Genomic DNA, 20,287 nt, shown 5'->3' with positions numbered 1-20,287 from the left:
CGAACTTCAGTGGTGTATGTAAGGCTACGAACATTGAGACAATACACTATTATATGGCTATATATTACTGCACGAAGTTACAGTGAACAAATGGGGTTTGATCACGCGCGGTCACATTGCTTGTACTCAATGCTATGTAGAGTACGGCAATAAAACATCAGTAAAATGATCAACATGGTATATATATTTAGGCCAGCAACAAGCAGAATGCCTCACACAAAAATTACACAAGATGATCAGCAAGCAAGAGTAGGACACGGGAGATGCTGTTGCATCGATAAGGGAGAACGGTCACCGCACTGACGTATATGCGGACATAAGAGAATGCAGCTCCACTACGTACCGTCCTCGCGACAGACTTGACTCACGACCCACTGTTGATCACAAATGCTAACTTCTTTTAGTGATACGTGGCAAGAAATAGTCAAATAACAGGAGAGAATAGACAAACCAAGCAGGATTTTGTGGCATTTGGCACGAAAATTGCACGGCTACGCTTAGGGACGTGTCCAGAGATCTTGTGACTACAACGGTCATGACAGTGATCGAACAGCCCAGTGTAGGCCTACCGATGCTATGCAAACTTTACCTCCCGAGTGTTGGGCAAGTCTGAATCCTCATTCAATTGAGAAAACCCCACAAAAAGACCTATGAAAGGTCCTTCACTTGACTTGATACCAGTACTCAGAATTATTGGTTGCACGTCACCAGGGGGCAAACTTCGTAGTGGAGTTGGATTCTCCACAGCTGAACGGGGAGTGCCATATAGCCGGTTCTCTCAACACCGAAGTTCATGCAGACCACGGAACAGATTCTCCTTGCTAAGCTGCTGCAGTGGGCATTGCTCTGCGAGCTACGTAGATTTCTGTCGCTTGCGTTATTGTTGACTGGACTCCTGTTGGGCTGCTGGACATAAAGCTCTCGTCTTTGCCAGCGATGTTTTGGACTAGAGCCCGGTCATTTGATAGTGTGTGGGAGTATTACTGTAACACAGGTATGGGTAAGTGTTCTCAAGTACGGTCGGGCGATAACAGTAGCCGAGCCAAATTCAAAAACATCGGGCCAATTTCCCTGGAGCTACTGTAGACATGGATACAAAATTAAATATTTGCTGAATGTATGAAATTATCTCACTAAGTCATCCTGGGGACCTGTATACCAAATATTAAAGCTGTCTGACCAGCTGTTTTGAAAAAACAAGCAACCTAACAGTCAACAGAGCTCCGCTGTGGTATTTAGAGAATAACTTTTTGTGACACATGTGTTGATGACGAAGGTGGAGAGCCTGACCAAAAATGGCAAAATGAGCTGTAAAAAATATATTACATTAAGATAAACCCTAGGAACCTGTATACCAAATATCAAAGCTTATCACAATATGAACAAATCTAAGTTCGGTCATCCCTAGGGACCTGTATACAAAATATCAAAGCTGTCTGACCAGCGGTTATGAAGAAGATGAATTTTTACCAAAAACGCCTTTTTTGTGCTAATTTGCATATTCTGAACAATATCAAAGAATAAAAACACAAAGTTTCTCATTATCATATTTTGCATCCAAACAACAAATATCAAATCTGTAAGTACTACGGTTCTCAAGATATTTGAGTGGACTGACATCCTCACAAACGGACATTCATACATACATACATACATACATACATACATACATACATACATACATACATACATACTGACGACGGACACTAGAGGGATACCCATCCCAATAGCTTCTATAGACTACAGTCTATAGTAGCTAAAAATACTGTCAAGGACACTATGTGCTCACATTCGGTTTGGATTGGTCCATTCAAGAAATATTTAAACAAGAAAAACAAGCGACCTAGCGGCCGATATAGCTCTGCTGTGTTTATGTAGAGAATAACTATTTTTGACACGTGTTGATGAAGAAGGTGGAAATCTTTGATAGCTCAATGCAGTGACCAGAAAAAAGTGGCTAAAATAAGCTGCAAAAATACACAATTGAAGATTTCATCATACTTTGAATATATCACATCAGATCATCCCTAAGAACATGTCAAATAAAGCTATCTGATGAGTGGTTTTGGAAATACACGTTTTGACCAAAAATGGCAAAAATTGCCACCAAAATACAAAATTACAGATTTCATCAGAAATTCAATATATATTACTAAGCTCATCTGTAGAAACCTGTATACCAAATTTCAAAGCTATCAGACCAGTACTTTTTGAGAATCACATTTTTTGACCAAAAATGGCAAAAATTGCCCCAAAATACAAAATTACAGATTTCATCAGAAATTCAATATATATTACTTAGCTCATCTGTAGAAACCTATATACCAAATTTCAAAGCTATCAGACCAGTACTTTTTGAGAAACACATTTTTTGACCAAAAATGGCAAAAATTGCCAAAAAATTACAAAATTGCATGTTTTATCATAATTTCAATATACTGTATACCAAATTGCAAAGCTATCAGATGAGTAGTTTTGGAAATACACATTTTTTGACCAAAAATGGAAACAATTGCCCAAAAAATATAAAATTGCAGATTTCATCATAATTTCAAAAAATTCATGTAGTTCATCTGTAGGAACCCATATACTAAATTTCAAAGCTATTAGATGAGTGGTTTTGGAAATACACATTTTTTGACCAAAAATGGCAAAATTGCCCCAAAAATACAAAATTACAGATTTTATCAGAAATTCAATATATTACTTAGTACATCTGTAGAAAGCTGTATACCAAATTTCAAAACTATCAGACCAGTACTTTTTGAGAAATACATTTTTTGACCAAAAATGGCAAAAATTGCCTTAAAAATGCAAATTTGCATATTTCTGCACCATTTGAACAAATCTGAAATAGATCATCCCTAGTGACCTATTTACCAAATATCAAATCTATCTGACCAGTAGTTTTGAAGAAGAAGATTTTTAAAGATTTTTTTACCAAAAACGACAAAAATTGCCTTAAAAATACAAATATGCAAATTTCACCACGATTTGAACAAATCTAACTGAAGTCGCCCTAAGTAAACTGCATATCAAATTTCAAAGCAATCGGACAAGCAGTTTCAGAGAAGATTTTTTTACAAAAAACACCAAAAATTGCCCCAAAAATACAAATATGCAAATTTCACCACAATTTGAACAAACTCAAGTGAGGTTACCCCAAGTGGACTGCATATAAAATTTCAAAGCAATTGGACTTGCGGTTTCAGAGGAGAAGGCAATTGTTGACGGACGACGACGATGGACGACGACGGAAAATCAACCTATTTGATAAGCTCCGCGTCGCTGACAGCTGAGCTAACAAGAATGACAAAAGCAAATAAGGTCTCAAACTTAGGTACTGGAGGTCATCTTTAGGAACATGCATATAAACTTCTATAGCAATTGGACAAGCAGATCCTAAATACATAAACAAATGTCAAAAACAAAAAAATAGCCAGAGAAGGCTTGATAAAAAGACAAGCGACCTAGCGGCCGATATAGCTCCGCTGTGTTTATGTAGAGAATAACTATTTTTGACACATGTTGATGAAGAAGGTGGAAATCTTTGATAGCTCAATGCAGTGGCCAGCAAAAAGTGGCTAAAATAGCTGCAAAAATACACAATAGAGAATAACTATTTTTGACACATGTTGATGAAGAAGGTGGAAATCTTTGATAGCTCAATGCAGTGGCCAGAAAAAAGTGGCTAAAATAGCTGCAAAAATACACAATAGAAGATTTCATCGTACTTTGAATATATCACATCGGATCATCCCAAAGAACATGTCAACCAAAGCTATCTGATGAGTAGTTTTTTGGAGAATAAAATTTTCTGACCAAAAATGGCAACAATTGCCCCAAAAAATAAAATTTGCAGATTTTATCATAATTTCAAAAGATCAAATTTAGTTCATCTATAGAAACCTGTATACCAAATTTCAAAGCTGTTAGACCAGTACTTTTTGAGAAACACATATTTTAACCAAAAATGGAAAAAATTGACCCAAAAATTCAAAATTGCAGATTTCATCATAATTTCAATAACTATCATTTAGTTCATCTAGAGAAACCTGTTTACCAAATTTCAAAGCTATCAGATGAGTAGTTTTGGAAATACACATTTTTTGACCAAAAATGGCAAAAATTGCCCCAAAAATACAAAATTACAGATTTCATCAGAAATTCAATATATATAACTTAGCTCATCTGTAGAAACCTGTATACCAAATTTCAAAGCTATCAGACCAGTACTTTTTGAGAAACACATTTTTTGACCAAAAATGGCAAAAATTGCCCAAAATTGCCCCAAAATACAAAGTTGCAGATTTCATCATAATTTCAATAAATATTATTAAGGTGATCTGTAGGAACCTGTATACCAAATTGCAAAGCTATCAGATGAGTAGTTTTGGAAAAACACATTTTTTGACCAAAAGTGGCAAAAATTGCCCCAAAAATACAAAATTGCAGATTTCATCATAATTTCAATAAATATCATTAAGTTCATCTGTAGGAACCTGTATACCAAGTTTCCAAGCTATTAGATGAGTACTTTTGGAAATACACATTTTTTGACCAAAAATGGCAAAAAGTGCCCCAAAAATACAATATTACAGATTTCATCAGAAATTCAATATATATTACTTAGTGCATCTATAGAAATCTGTATACCAAATTTCAAAACTATCAGACCAGTACTTTTTGAGAAATACATTTTTTGACCAAAAATTGCAAAAATTGCCTTAAAAATGCAAATTTGCATATTCCTGCACAATTTGAACAAATCTGAAATAGATCATCCCTAGGGACATATGTACCAAATATTAAAGCTATCTGACAGGTAGTTTTGAAGAAGAAGATTTTTAAAGATTTTTTTACCAAAAGTGACAAAAACTGCCTTAAAAATACAAGTGAGGTCACCCCAAGTGAGCTGCATATAAAATTTCAAAGCAATTGGACTTGCAGTTTCAGAGGAGAAGGCAATTGTTGACGGACGACGACAGACGACGACGGACGACAACAGACGACGGCGGAAAATCAACCTATTTGATAAGCTCCGCGTCGCTGACAGCGGAGCTAAAAAGGTGGGAGTGGGGAAAAATGTACAAGAGATCTGGTAAAAATCTAATGCTACCTCATCAATCTTCTAAACCCTACCACCTCATGAATATTTTGTTGACATTTGCTTATGTTTTCAGGATTTGCTTAACCCATTGCTATAGAAGTTGATATGCATGTTCCTAAAGATGACCTCCAGTACCTAAGTTGGAGACCTTTACGATAATTTGGCCAAAAATGACAAAAATTGCCCAAAACAGTAATTTGTCCAATTTTGTCATAAATTTCAATAGTTAGAAGGGTAACACCCTTGCAAATATCCAACCCAAATTTGAGGGCAATAGGGCCAGCGGTTTCAGAGAAGAATAATTTTTACTTAAAATGAGAAAAATAACCAAAAAATTCAACAAAAATACAAAATTAAAGATATCTTCATGATATTCACAAAACTGTATAAGGTTCACCTAAGGTACTTGCACACAAATTTGCAAAGCAATCAAAACAGCAGTTCTTGAGTTATTAATTCGTGACCATTTTCACTTATTTTAAGCTTATTTGCATAATTTTGGCAATGCAAACTTCATTGAACAAAATCCCATCTATAGCCCGGGATGCATCAACACACCAAATACAAGCTGAAAAGTGCAGCGGTTTGTGAGTTTTTGATGTTGACGGACATTCTATATGTACATACATACACACATGCATACAGACGCCACCAACTTCAGCTTATACAATAACCTCACATTGGTATACCAAATGTGATCTCAATACAGCGTGTATCCAGCAGATATTTAACTCAGATTAATTGACCTGTTATTGCGTGTTAACTTTGGTAAATGGGAATGCTTGGGACAGACTGGCTGCTGCTTTAACAAGTGGCAATATCGCAACCATTGTAGTCAAACTTTAACTTAGTATGGTGGCCTTGGATATGTTTACAACAGGGGGTACCCCCTCCCGAGCATGCGCAGCGCGACGACCACTGCCCTTATAAAGCTATCAGTAAGTTAGCAGAAAAGGCTATTTTTGGTGCCAATGAATGTAAACACAGCACTTTCATGATACTTTCTTCAAACCCATCAAAAACATCATCAAAGAAAGTTGTTCTTGTTGTCTCAATCATGTTGTTTACCACCTGTGACTTTATGAATATGACATTTTAATGTAATGCAAAAGTTTAAAATAATTTTTTACATAAACTTTTGGACTTCCCTTTTTACTGCTCCTGAATATGGCACAATATTATTGTACAGCTCATTGTTTTTATGTGTTTTTTTTAAATATTGGATAAAATTGTTGAGTTTGGGGAAAATGATATTTATTAGTTAGGCTGGGCAACTAGTACATCTTAAGAAAGTGAAGTGCTTGTTTTTGTTGTTGAATTTTAAACTTTTACCCTAGCCTTTTCCTTATGAGATTTTAGGGCAAAAGATGATTTGACTTGACCAAAGCTGGGAAATTCCGTCATGGTTTAAAAAACTTGGCATTATAAAGTCATCCTGAGAAGCTAATTTGCTTGCTATGTGATAAGCACTTACAAAGAAATGGTTGTCTTCACCAAAAAATGGGAATATTGACCCTAAAAATTTAAATACCTTTAATTCATCTACTTGCAATCACCCTTAGAAACTTTCATCACAATGTCAGAAACTAACTGAGAATGATATTGAAATTAATTTGACAAAAATGGAAATATTGGCTCATAAAATTAGCATATTACAAATTTAATTGTCATTTGAACAAATACGGTCTCTTTCGAAAGTTGTGTAAGTGCATAAATTTATTCGGAGATAAAGCTGAAAAACAACCTGCTCACATTTGCTCTTTCATGTTTGCCCAAATCCCTTGTTATCGATAGCATATGTGGATCTCTTTACAGTGAATTATGGGTGTACAGGTTGACTTATGATTTACCTGCGAATGCCATCAAATGCACTGCTTGCCATATCAATAACACCTCCTGTTGGCTTGGCTACAACTCCAACCAGACCTTTGCCTACACCTTTGAAGAAACCTGTAGCTCCTTCTTTCTTTGCACCTGGAATTGTAATCATATGATTCAATTGTTGCTGTATTAATTCTTATCTTCCAACCCAGGTTCTTACTGAGATATTATTATTTACAGCTTAACAATTCTTTCTCATTTATGTGAAATAAAAATGTTATCCAAATGGCCCTTGGTGTTTTGACAAAACTTTGTGCGACATAATATGTGGGGCACAAACAAATTACACAATGAGGCAAATATTGTGCTGAGTCAATTATGGGCTACTAGTGTGGACATAATTATCTACAGGTCTCTCACTACTTGAACATTTCTGATTTGACCTGTTTTGATGTCTATACACAAAACATTTCTAAATCTAAACTCAGTACTACAACAACTCATTTGAAAGCAAAACTGAATCAGTTTGTGTACCTTGTCAGTTCAACATATACTGCTTTTATGTTACTGCACAAAGACGCCACCATGGAAGGCAAAATATAGAAAATGAAAATTTTAAACTGGAAAACAAACTTTAAAACAATCTCAAAGAGAAAAGTGAGGACAGTAACTTTTCATAACACAAAAAATGTATGATGTCAATTACAGACTTTCATTTTCAAATCACCTAGTTTACCATTATCTTTAAAAAAGTGGAAGCTGAATATCAAGTAAGATGTTTGAAGGTCTCTAAGATCTTTGGAGCTGTGATTGGCTCACCTTTTACAGGCTGGGTAACAATGCCACTCACTCCTTCCACAAAGCCCTGTCAAACAAAATTAAAATAAAAATAAGACTTTCATGGCCCCTGTGTGATAGACATGCATGTCATGCAGTTGTAAGTCATGACAGCATAGCAAAATACAATCAATTTGATTTCTTTCAACATTCCAAAACCTTTTTTTAGACATAAAAGTATCAATATAGGAATAGATATCTCAACTACTTCTCTAAAAAGCTCTTGCTTGTTGTTTCTCATGTAGATTAGAGTTGGTATCAAGAACATATTTTTATGATACAGAAGTAAAAATCAGTGAATGCATTATAAGGATTTATTCCCAGTCTTGATACTCCTGGGGCTTACGGCTATATTGGCCACATTTGAACTTGTTTTTTGAATGTCATAGATGATATTATAAAATTGTTTACACAAAGAGAATGAATTCCACGGTGTTAGTGACGGCAGTGTAGTCCGATGGTCTCTCTCTCTCTCTCTCTCTCTCTCCCCTGGCATTTTAATGTTTTATTTTGTTGACATTATATATCAGTTTGAAGTTTCAGGTCACTGCTCAATGCAATAGTTGATGTCAATTTCCCGTATTGGGCATGATAGTCTCTGTCGTCACTCTAATCATTAGTTTTTTCCTGTTATATTCTATATCAGACTCAAAACACAACGTGAACAACGCTGATAATATTGCATCTTTCGTATCAAAAACCGGTAAAGTTTGCAACAGGTGATGTCAGTGACGCTTTTGCTTCTAAACCACATATTGAAATGCACAGGGAACTTCGTGGCATGGCAATTATATGAATTTTACTGTTGAGAAAGTCTATGACTTTTAGAGTGGCTGTACAACCAACAACAAACTTGGCGGAACAATGATACCAACTTCAGAGACTCTGTGAAGTTTTTTCATTGCCACCACGGGTGAGAGCAAGTTGTCAAATTTTTTCCCACTGGCTGTTTGGCTTTAAATTTTCAATTGCCCTCATGTGCTAAGTTGTAGCTAAAAATCAAGAAAGGCGTTCTCTGTAAATCAATAGGCCTTTTGAATATGAAAAAATCGGACATCTTAACCTCAACACGCAGCTTGAAAGTTGCTCGCCGAATCAGGACAGAGACATCGGTGAGGCCAGATTTCATGTAGTAGCTATGGAAACCGATGGTTTGTTCATTGTTCAGCCAGTTGTGTTAAAATTTAATAGATGTTGACAAAGCTATTATTTTATACAACAAAACAATTAAGTTTTTACACTAACCATGACAAGTCCTTTACCCCCTCTGGCTAATCCTTCCTTTAAATCGGCTGGTCTTTGGTTCATGGCCTGAAGTCGTTTCTTCTGATATTCTTCATCCATTGTGAGTGCTGCCAATCCTTTACCAAGAGTACCAGTTACCCTGGAAACCACACCAGCAGCTCCACCTTGATAGGGTGTAAATACACAGTGTTTTCACTTTATCACTACTGAGACACATTTAAGATAAGCATTCAAAGTCAAAAGCCAAAGGGACCAGGAGGTTTCAAAATAGATGACTAATGACAAATTTCAACATCAAAAATAAAGACATAGTGTGGGATTACCTACAAACCAATTTTGTCATTTAATCTTGAAATTAGTCCATGTATATATGCCAATCATTTCAAAATTACAAACTACCTCAAGAGAAGGATAAAACTGTAGCAAGCATTCCACCTATTACTTCAACGTGTTTTAGTGCTGGCAAAGGGTTGAACCTGAAATATCCATGTTTTTATCATCTGCATCATCACAAGTGTTTTATCTCCGGCTAGTCTGCCAAGCACTTGTTACACATGCAATTAGTCTTCTATATATAATAACTATTGCAAAGCAAAAACAGTCTGATAACAGATTGATGTTGTTGTCCTATAAACTATTGTGGAAGACAACTAAAAGAAGTATTGACAGCAAAAGGCGTAAGCCTAATTCAAGCACCATGGGCCACAAGCCATGTGCTGCTAGCCAAATTTCACGATTCACGTTCTGCAGTTTAATAGATGCATTTTCACTGCAATTTACTTTTATTGATTCATTATCATAGATCAATCACCATTCAGGCTTCAACGGTGCCTCTTAATGCATTAAGGTAGCGGTAATGGCTAGGGGGACAGTTAAAATTTGAGAAAATGTGACATTTTTTTGCATTTTATATTGATAAAAACTAAATTGATGAAAAAAAATGAAGGTCCCAAGGTAAGAATACATGAAAAACTGCACAGAAAGTTTACAAGAAATGCGTTATTTTCGCTTTTGCCGGGGAGTCTGAGTGTACACTCTATCAGCCCATAAAGGTCATGATTATTGTTTCTCTGTGGAGATTTCCTCTCCTCATGTCTCGTATAACCACTACCAAACACATATTCACGCGAGGACACTCGGAATTCAACAACATAATGAGCTTCAAAGAACTACTTCCCAAAAGTTCAGGAAGAATTTTCTGAGATAGACTAGTAAATCGTTTTTTACTACTGTGAAACCGCTGCCATGATATTCGATACGCAGGTGATCATGTGATATGAAATAGAACTGAAATGCACCTGCATTATGCTGCAGCATGAAAACGCCGGGTTGCGAAATCTGTGAATAGATCGCCAAGTTTCTTTGATCAGTCATGAAAATGTGATACTCATTGAGCACCCAAACCGATAGTTTTATTCTTGGCTTGCAAGATTTTCAACGTTATCTAACTTTACCGTGCCATTTGATTTGTTTCACCCATAATTGACAATGCGTGGAGGGATCTTGCCTGACAGCATACCGCCGTGTGTGTATATTTATAAACCTTGGCATACTCCAGAATGCCGTTCTTATGTAATGAGGTAATGCAATGTTGTATCAAGCCTCCTTTGCGTAAATTACTCAAAAAATTCGTTCAGGGTTTGTCGGGGCTAAACTCCAAGTATTATTGATTGTAACATACGGTCCACAGTTTGATTTTAGTACCTAGATCTTCACATCACCGTGCCCAACTTCATGTACCGATGTTTTGATTTTCTACCGTAACTTATCGATAACGAGCAAGCACATTTTTGCACATCTCCTGTCTCAAGTCAGAGCTTTCGTTAACGCAAAATCCTGCGTATTTCATGCAGAATTACTCTGAAGTACGCAAAGTAAATTGACATCTGCGTAATCCGATACGCATTGAAAATAAAGCAGTCACGGTAACAAAGACATGAGCACACTTGGTTTCCCGCCAATGTGTAGTTATCAATGACTAAAAATTACATGTAAATGTTTGCTGATAAAAAATGTTCATGACTTTGCAATATTTTTCCTACATCCCGTTAATCACGTCGCGTAAATTGTTTCCTTCAAGGCTGTACCAATAAAAATGTAACATGTCCAATAGAGTTCATCTTTATTTCAATTTTTTTTTTCCGATGCGCCCGATGTGTACTTGTAAACCCTGAAAATCTCCGAGTCAAATACCAATAATTAAAGCTAATGTTAAGCAGACTTAGAAATAATACTTTTATGGCGGTCTGCACGCTTTTTTATACATCAAGTATCATGAACCCTTTCCAAGTATTGCAGCTGGCCATAACTGCAGTTGTGATTCCAGTCTTATCTGTCACATGTGAACGTGGGGTCGGTACCAAAAACAGGATTAAAACATCGAAACATAGTCGTCTGAATGAAGATATCATAAATGTTCTGATGGTGATAACCATGGCAGGTCCAAAGCTATGCGAATTTGACTTCAGAGCAGGGATGATAGAGTTCAGTGAGCAAAGACAATCATCAGAAGTAGAAGACAGAAAAGTAAAGAAATGAATACCGTCAATAGAGAATAGAACAAAACAGTATGAAAGATTGTAAAACTCTCTCCAAAGAAAAAACATTGTCACTGCTGATGTTTACTGTACACTTTATTCATTGACTTTTGATCTAGTTGTCGATATCGTGTATACAGCAACTTTATGGGTACTTATATGAAGTTGTATGCATTCTTGATAAAAAAAAAATATATTTGGTACAGCCTTACACAGATTTGAAAATCCTAATATTAAAGCTCTCAAGTCTCAAGCCTAGAAATTCTCCAATGCGTATTGACGGCGATGACGTTGTTTAACCTGTTCACCCCCAATTCCCTGTCAACAGGTCCACAATCATCATTGATAACAATGGGATTGGGCCAAACCATGGTGGTGAAAGGGTTAAACTGCTTGTCGATGGGCATCTATTTCGGTACGTCTGCATTCCTTGCAATGGTCGAGGTCCCTTTGCAATTTTCCTTCGTGACCAGCTTTGGACAAAGCTTTAAAACAATGTTTGCGCTCTCTTTCCGCCTCCTTTGGCCGTATTTACGTGTTACATCGCCACGACGTGACCCTATAAAAGTTAATTAACGCACTAAGTCTCACACTGTGAACCACACTAGTCCGCTGTTGTTATTGCGTCAGTGTGGAATGCTACGCATGTGCAATTAGATGGTTCCCCTAGCCATATGCAGAGATAGACACATGTGACAAGCAAGTTGTATGTGTTTTCAAATCAAGCACAGCCATTGACAATGATTTAAGGCTGCCATATTTAACTCCAAAATCAATTGCTAGGGTGTCTGGAAGGCCAGTCACAGCAGCTGTACGCTGAACCACGGTCGTTTTGTCGATGAAAATGGGGCGAAAACAAGCTGTAAACAGCAATTTTTGGCCAATTTGGCCTTTTTTCTACAGTTTAAAAAATTGAAATGTCGTCAACAAGAAACAGTGTAGACACGGGATTTTTTTTTCATGTGTTTTGGGGATAATGTTGGACAAACCTACGGCATGGTTTTTTTCTGAGAAGGCTATTTCTCATGCTATCGTTCTTCAAACTTTATCCGTGTTTACACTACGATGTGCATTGGTCCATTACGCACTGACGCGTTACTTTTCAGTTTGAAATGGATCGCCAACAGCGTCGTCGAAATTTTGAATCCTGCCGACAGAACGTGAAAAGAAAGATGCAGCTACGCCAGGCCTCGCTTCTAACGTTTATTTCGTTTTTAGCAAAGAAGAAAATATAACTTTCTATGTAGCCCATTCTTCATGATGTTTTGTCTGATTGTGGCGCTTGGATTGCTACCACTGTCATGGCGAGAAATGGTATAATATCACAAGCAGATCGTGCCTCGAAGTTTATCGAAATGCTTTTACGTAAAATCTGTCTGGAGACGTAATTTCTCGTGTGAACAGATTATGACATAGCAACCACAGTCCTAGCCTTGCGTACAGGTCTGTGTGTTCCCGGCGTTATACGGCCTCTCACATGTAGTAGGCCATATAACGCCGGGTACAGAGTACAGTAGATCAAAATGCAAACGGGGTGTTATTATAGGAAAGGCAGTGTATTATTTTAAAGCTCAATAAATGCTGTTTCTGGTTGTATAAGTCTGTCGATCGAAATATATATTTTGTTCCCAGTTGATTAATCATGGGGGATGATGGCAGTCTCGATCTCCCTTTATGGTTCGATATTTACTGACTCATTCCTTCTCATTTTTGTCAATCGATGAAGCATTTCGTCTTCCATTGCATATTTCAATCTTACTTTGATTGATGTTATATCCTGACCTATAGTGTCATTAGTTTTGACGAACGTACAAAGACGTGGCCCATGCGCCCGGTTGACGAGATATTTTGCAAAACTGTGAAGAAATATTTGAACACGTACGGTCATACTGTATGCATGGGGGCCCGGGAGACATCGATGTCAGTCTTTCCGGACTGTTTACATGTAGCTTAGGGGATATCATAAGAGATGAATCAGTTAGTTGAATAAAACGTAACTTTTAGGACATATTTTATGTCAATTTTGTCAATGTCGGACTTTTGATTCGATTGAGAAACCAGAATCACCTACAGAGATGGCTGTATTAAACACGGACGCACAATTCGGAATAGTTTGTTGTGCTACGTCGGTCTCAGTCTTGGTGTCTCTCCCATAAATTTCGAATCTATAGGCCTACACTTGTCGTTTCGATTCACAGGTAGCGGTACACCGATGACCAGATATTGTATGTTCTTAAAACAGGTATCGCAAGCTGGTAGATAAATACAATATCTCTCTTCGACAAATGATCACTGATGGCATCGGTGACATTGGGCCTTAGTTAGTGACCACTACCTATCTGACTTACAGATTGATATATGGCGGGTGCCACATGTGGGGCAGGATGCGCTTACTATTTTCGAAACACCTGACATCACTTCTTGGTCTTTTGGCCAGAGGTCCATATATCTTTCTTTCATGAATTTGACTTTGTTTGTACCGTCTATTTACTGTCTGTTCTGTGCTGTTTTGTGTCTATGTTTACAACTATTGTCTTACAAATTTGACCTAGTGTTATTGGATTATGGATTGGTATGATTGCGATTATATAAAGCAATTTTACGACACTCTTTGTCATCGTGTCTCCCCGTGAACGTCCTTGAACCTATGGACGTGACCATTGTTTTTCTGCGCCCATTATAGTGTAAACACCTGCTCATTCCCAGCAGAGTACTTTTTTAAAGTTCTGTACATCATTGTACACTGTGTGTGTGAGCCCTAATATGTAGAACTGCTTGCTGATCAAAGGTAGGCTATATGTACAATCTGTTACCAGTGTTGCCTCCATTCATCATGGAAATAAATGCCTTGGACAAATTGAGAGAATAATATATTGATTTTAACACTAGTTCTAGTTTATTGACTCCTGTCTTGTGTTTTAAAATTTTCACAATTTACAGAAGTCAAAAAGTCCCCTTTAGATAGTGCCTATGCCATTGAAATATTGCAACAGAAATCCTGAAATATGATTTCTTGGGTCAGAAAAGGGAATTGTTCAATTATGGAAAGGTATTAGTAAAGAATAAAGGGTCGTTACAGTTGCTAAAATTGCGAGAAAAACGGCATGTTTTTCCAGTACTTTTATAGTTCTGTGCTTTCCATCCCTGTTAATCATATTCACAAGCGCTATTGTTTTAAATCACGTCCAGGATGTGCTGTTGATTTTCATTCTTTCGTGCAATTCATTCGTTTGAAGCAATTATCCTTTCATTTGACTGCTCTGTGGGACTCTTCTGGATATGTGTTTTGAATATAAAAAGAACTCTACAGTGAAAGACATAAACTTCGACGGTGATCGAAGTTTATGTCTTTCACTGTAGAGTTGTAACCCCCCCCCCAATTTTAATACTTGTAATCTCACATTGAACCGATATTGGTGATATTATTTTAGAAGTTCTCAAAACCAGTAAATACAAGTCATTGTTGATGACACAGTCCCCACTTGTTAATGGTACTTTGATTACAGGTCCTCAGAGAGGATAGAGTCCTCTTCATTAGGTCTGTGATAAAAATACTTTTGAATAAATTCGCTTGATACATGTCTGAGCTGTAGTTCAGGACATGAAAGAATCGTAATAAAATGGCCACATGGCAGCCTTATTGGATCGTATCACAGAACAAATCTATGTGCATATGTATGACAGACATCCAGCTCTATGGGTTTGCTCAGAATTAGATATATGCATAATTAATGAGGTACAGTATGAAGCATCATAAGGTCTCCCATCATACCATATATGAAGGGTGTACCACTTGTGGTTCCTGAGTTATGGACAAATATGTATATTTGAGGTCAAAGGTCATCGACATCATGTGACTTTTTGTCAAAAAATTGTAGTGCTAAGTTATCCCTATATACCAAAAATCAGACCTCTAGCTCTATTTTCTGCTCAAAATTAGATATGCACATAACTACTGAGGTACAATATGTGGCGTCATAAGGTGTCCCGTCATACCATATATGAAGGGTGTAGCACTTGTGGTTACTGAGTTATGGACAAATATGTATATTTGAGGTCAAAGGTCACCGAGGTAACATGACATTTTGTCAAAAAATTGTATTGCCAAGTTATCCCTATATACCAAAAATCAGACCTCTAGCTCTATTGGCTCGCTCAAAATTAGACATGCGCATAATTGATGAGGTACAATATGTGGCGTCATAAGGTGTCCCGTCATACCATATATGAAGGGTGTACCACTTGTGGTTCCTGAGTTATGGACAAATATGTATATTTGAGGTCAAAGGTCACCAAGGTCACATGACATTTTGTCAAAAGATTGTAGTGCTAAGTTATCCCTATATACCAAAAATCAGACCTCTAGCTCTATTGGCTCGCTCAAAATTAGACATGCGCATAATTGATGAGGTACAATATGTGGCGTCATAAGGTGTCCCGTCATACCATATATGAAGGGTGTACCACTTGTGGTTCCTGAGTTATGGACAAATATGTATATTTGAGGTCAAAGGTCACCGAGGTCACGTGACATTTTGTCAAAAAAATTGTAGTGCTAAGTTATCCCTATATACCAAAAATCAGACCTCTAGCTCTATTTGCTTGCTCAAAATTAGATATGCACATAATTAATGAGGTACAATATGTGGCGTCATAAGGTGTCCCATCATACCAAATATGAAGGGTGTAGCACTTGTGGTTACTGAGTTATGCACAAATATGTATATTTGAGGTCAAAGGTCACCGAGGTCACGTGACATTTTGTCAAAAAAATTTTATTGCTAAGTTATCCATATATACAAAAAATCAGACCTCTAGCTCTATTGGCTCACTCAAAATTAGATATGCACATAATTAATGAGGTACAATATGTGGTGTCATAGGGTGTCCCATCATACCATATATGAAAGGTTAGGACTTGTGGTTACTGAGTTATGGACAAATATGTACATTCGAGGTCAAAGGTCACCAAGGTCACGTGACATTTTGTCAAAGTGTCTGAGATATCTGCGTGAACGGATGGACTCATGGATGGACTCACGGACGGACATGACCCAATCTAAAAGCCCCCTTACTTTATCTTTGGGGACTAAAAACTGTGTAACAGCATCCTTTTTGCAATACGAATACGATGAGAAACTAAATTTTTATTTTTCTTGGCCTTATACATGGGAGTCTATGGACTGCCTTATACATGGGAGTCTATGGACTGCCTTATACATGGGAGTCTATGGACTTCCTTATACATGGGAGTCTATGGACTGCCTTATACATGGGAGTCTATGGACTGCCTTATACATGGGAGTCTATGGAGGTGAAAACTAAAAAGTCCTCTAACACGACCAAATTTGATCGCATTGTGAAACAAATCGATGTGCACCTGTAGAGGTAGGGTACTATCCTTGTACCAAGTTTGAACGAAATCGCTCCAGGCGTCTCTGAGATATCTGCGTGAACGGACGGACGCACGGACGGACGCACACACGCACGCACGGACATGACCAAACCTATAAGTCCCCCCAGACGGTAGAGTTGACTTTCAGATCCTCAGATTCAGATCCTCAGATTCAGATCCTCAGATCTCAGATTTCAGATCCTATAACTTCAGATGCAGATTCGAATTTACAAGCCTTTTACAATACCCGTATTAAACGTATGCTTGCAATATTTAAAAATAATAATTTGAATGTGACGTGTACAAGGCATTTATGAAAACAAAAAAGTCTACATAAACGTTTTCGCTCAACAAGTTTCAACGAACACGGGTCTGCAATTGCAGATTAGCTAACTTGCTTCTTCCGACCCCTGAATTCTGATTTAGCCCGGGGGCTGGGGTCACTGGCCTCCAACATGGATTAGTTATATTCCTAGCCATCAATATTACGAACGATGGTAAAATACGGACTGTCGATAGCCAGCATTTACATGATTGTCGCGGTCTTGATCGTTCGATCGCCGCACAGTCCCTCGTGAGCTATTCAGCTCTTGGACTATTCGCTCCATAGACGTATGTGTCGCTTATGTACATACATCTATGGGGCGAATAGCCCCAGAGCTGAATAGCTCACGAGGGACTGTGATCGCGGGTGTGTTTATCTCTATGAGGGAACGTTCACGTAATGACATAACAAGTGGAATAATTGCACACCCTGTCTTCGACTGATGACGTTCTGATTTGAGATCGAAGTTTTTAAGTTCAAGATTCAAGATGGAAATAAAATAATTTCTAAAGCCTTTTCAAATCTAATTATATTTTATTTATCAGTATATTACATCAAACTTTGAAAATTGTGAAATTTTAATTCCGAATCTGCGTCTGAAGTTATAGGAACTGAGGTCTGAGATCTGAGGATCTGAATCTGAGGATCTGAGGATCTGAATCTGAGGATCTGAAAAGTCAACTCTACCCCCCCCCCCCCCCAGACGGTGTCCGTGGGGACTAATAATTCTGCGCGCCACTTATTGATAGTGTCTTCTTGTGAACGTCTTTGAATCCGTGACCGCGACCATTGTTTTTGAAGTGTTCGACGGTCGATGATCGGTAGATTAATGAAGACATATGTTACTGAACTATCGTGTGATTGTTAGCATGGTTAGGTTATAGACGGTGTTGTATAGAGGCGATACGGCGAAAGTCCACGGCCCAAGGGAGCATGAGATGTACATCGCATGCTTTCTTACAACGAACGAGCCGTCGGTTTCCATAGCTACTACGTGAAATCCGGCCTCACCGATGTCCCGGGCCGATGTCCCTGTCCTGATTCGGAGAACAACTTTCAAGCTGCGTGTTGAGGTTCAGATGTCCGATTTTTTTCAGATTCAAAAGGCTTATTGATTTACAGAGAACGCCTGTCTTGTTTTTAGCTTTAACTTAACACATGATGGCAATTGGAAATTCAAAGCCAAATAGCCAGTGGGAAAAATTCGACGACTCGCTCTCACCAGCGGTCACAATGAAAAAAAATTCGAAGTCTCTGAAGTCGGTATCATTACTCTGCCATGTTTTTTGTTGGTTGTACGGCCAGTTAAAGTCAAAGACTTTCTTCACTCTAAAATTCATATATTTGCCATACCGCGAAGTTCCCTGTGCATTTCAATATGTCTATTTGGAAGCAAAAGCGTCACGGACATTCGATCGATGGTGATGAACTTTCTCCAGGCTGTAACATGTCACCAGTTACGAACTTTACCGGTTTTCGATACGAAAGATGCAATATATTATCAGCGTTGTTCACGTTGTGTTTTGAGTCTGATATCGAATATAACAGGAAAAAAATAACGATTAGAGTGACGACAGAGACCATGCCCGATACGGGAAATTGACATCAACTTTTGCATTGAGCAGTGACTTCAGACTGATATATAAATGTCGACAATATAAAACATTGAAAAATGCCAGAGAGAGAGAGAGAGAGAGAGAGAGAGAGAGAGAGAGAGAGAGAGAGGTTTACGCTGTCGCGAACTGATTATACAATTTCTGATATGACTTCGGTATAGACGATACACAGACATCGAAAATGTACACCTACTTTCCAGAAATTCGACAAATCTTATAATAAGAGTAGAACAAATCCAAAAGTGTTGGTTGAAGTACATCTTCAGATGTTGGTTTTCTAAAGTTAGAGAATACTTACAGAAATATGGTCGTCATAGTCTTCTCTTAAAAACTATTATCTTAAACACCACGTTTCTTATGATCGGTGATGTCATTTTTTATTAGTTTTACAAACTTTCAATGCATCAAATGCCATTAGACCATCTCATCTGCCTGTCAGGGAGTTACAATATATTTCCAAGGGCTGGCACGCGATGTTAACTTACGACGCGTCTGTCGAGCGGCCGGTGCAGTGTCACAGATTGCTCCGTCTGTAATCGCGGCCACTTCTGATGTGACACCCAAGTGCGTTTGAGGGTTTTTTGTTACCTAATTTGTCGACCTCACAAATTTCACAGTCCATGCTTTGAAGCAGTCTCAACATGGCAAACATGTCTCGCGTAAATTTCATCCTCGTCGTTCCAATTAATTCAAGACTGCCCATAGCATACAGTCCCAACATGGGGAACACGCAACTCTCTTCACCTACACGCCTTTCGATAAATTTTCAAGTAGTACACGCAGTTTCAGCGACCTGCAGCGCAATGTTTAGTAAGCCCGATCTCCATAGGCCCGATCGTGATTTTGTGCTATACCAATGCACATCGTTGGGGGCGCCCCCGTCCCTCAGAGTCCAGTTTTTAACTCTCTGCGGGACGTTCCAATATTTCAATATTCCAATAGTCCAATATTTTACACAGTGCGGGACGTCCCTCAGAGTGCGATAAATGGCCGTTTGCGTGTCCCGCACTATGTCCCTCACTCCTCCGTTTTTGATACCTCGAAATACCTGAACTATGGCTGGTATTGGCCACTGACCTTTGACCCTCAAATTATCATGTACCTCATTAATTATGCACATATATAATGATAGGCTTGCCAACAGAGGTAGAGGTCTGAATTTTGGGATGTGGGCTAAGTTTTCAGCTAAAATGTCAAGTGACTAGGATAACCTTTGACCTGAGTTAAACAAATATGCCTATAAATTAGTCACTGAAAGAGCTACAGCTTTCATATTTGGTGGGAGGAGGCACCACATCCTGAAGCTCATTAATTATACGTTGAATAAAATGTTATTGATGTTGCATAAAAGCATAAAAATTGGGGGTCACTTTTTCTTACAAGCACTTTTGAAGGGTTACT

The 20,287-nt window shown here is 37.9% G+C and overlaps 1 protein-coding gene across 3 annotated transcripts in view; it reads right to left on the bottom strand.

Moving 5' to 3' along the window:
• The window catches only part of LOC139117744 (intermembrane lipid transfer protein VPS13A-like), a 445,282-nt gene that overhangs the window by 53,736 nt on the left and 371,259 nt on the right, over window positions 1-20,287 (bottom strand). For all 3 annotated transcript variants that reach the window (XM_070680994.1, XM_070680993.1, XM_070680995.1), the window contains 3 exons: window positions 9,014-9,177; window positions 7,751-7,796; window positions 6,961-7,084 (listed from right to left, as the gene is read on the bottom strand). In XM_070680994.1, the coding sequence (XP_070537095.1) occupies window positions 6,961-7,084; window positions 7,751-7,796; window positions 9,014-9,177 (334 nt within the window). The remainder of the gene's footprint in view (window positions 1-6,960; window positions 7,085-7,750; window positions 7,797-9,013; window positions 9,178-20,287) is intronic.

Source organism: Ptychodera flava, chromosome 18 (assembly GCF_041260155.1).
Source record: "Ptychodera flava strain L36383 chromosome 18, AS_Pfla_20210202, whole genome shotgun sequence".
NCBI lineage: Eukaryota > Metazoa > Hemichordata > Enteropneusta > Ptychoderidae > Ptychodera > Ptychodera flava.
This window is presented reverse-complemented; position numbering and strand designations above follow the sequence as displayed.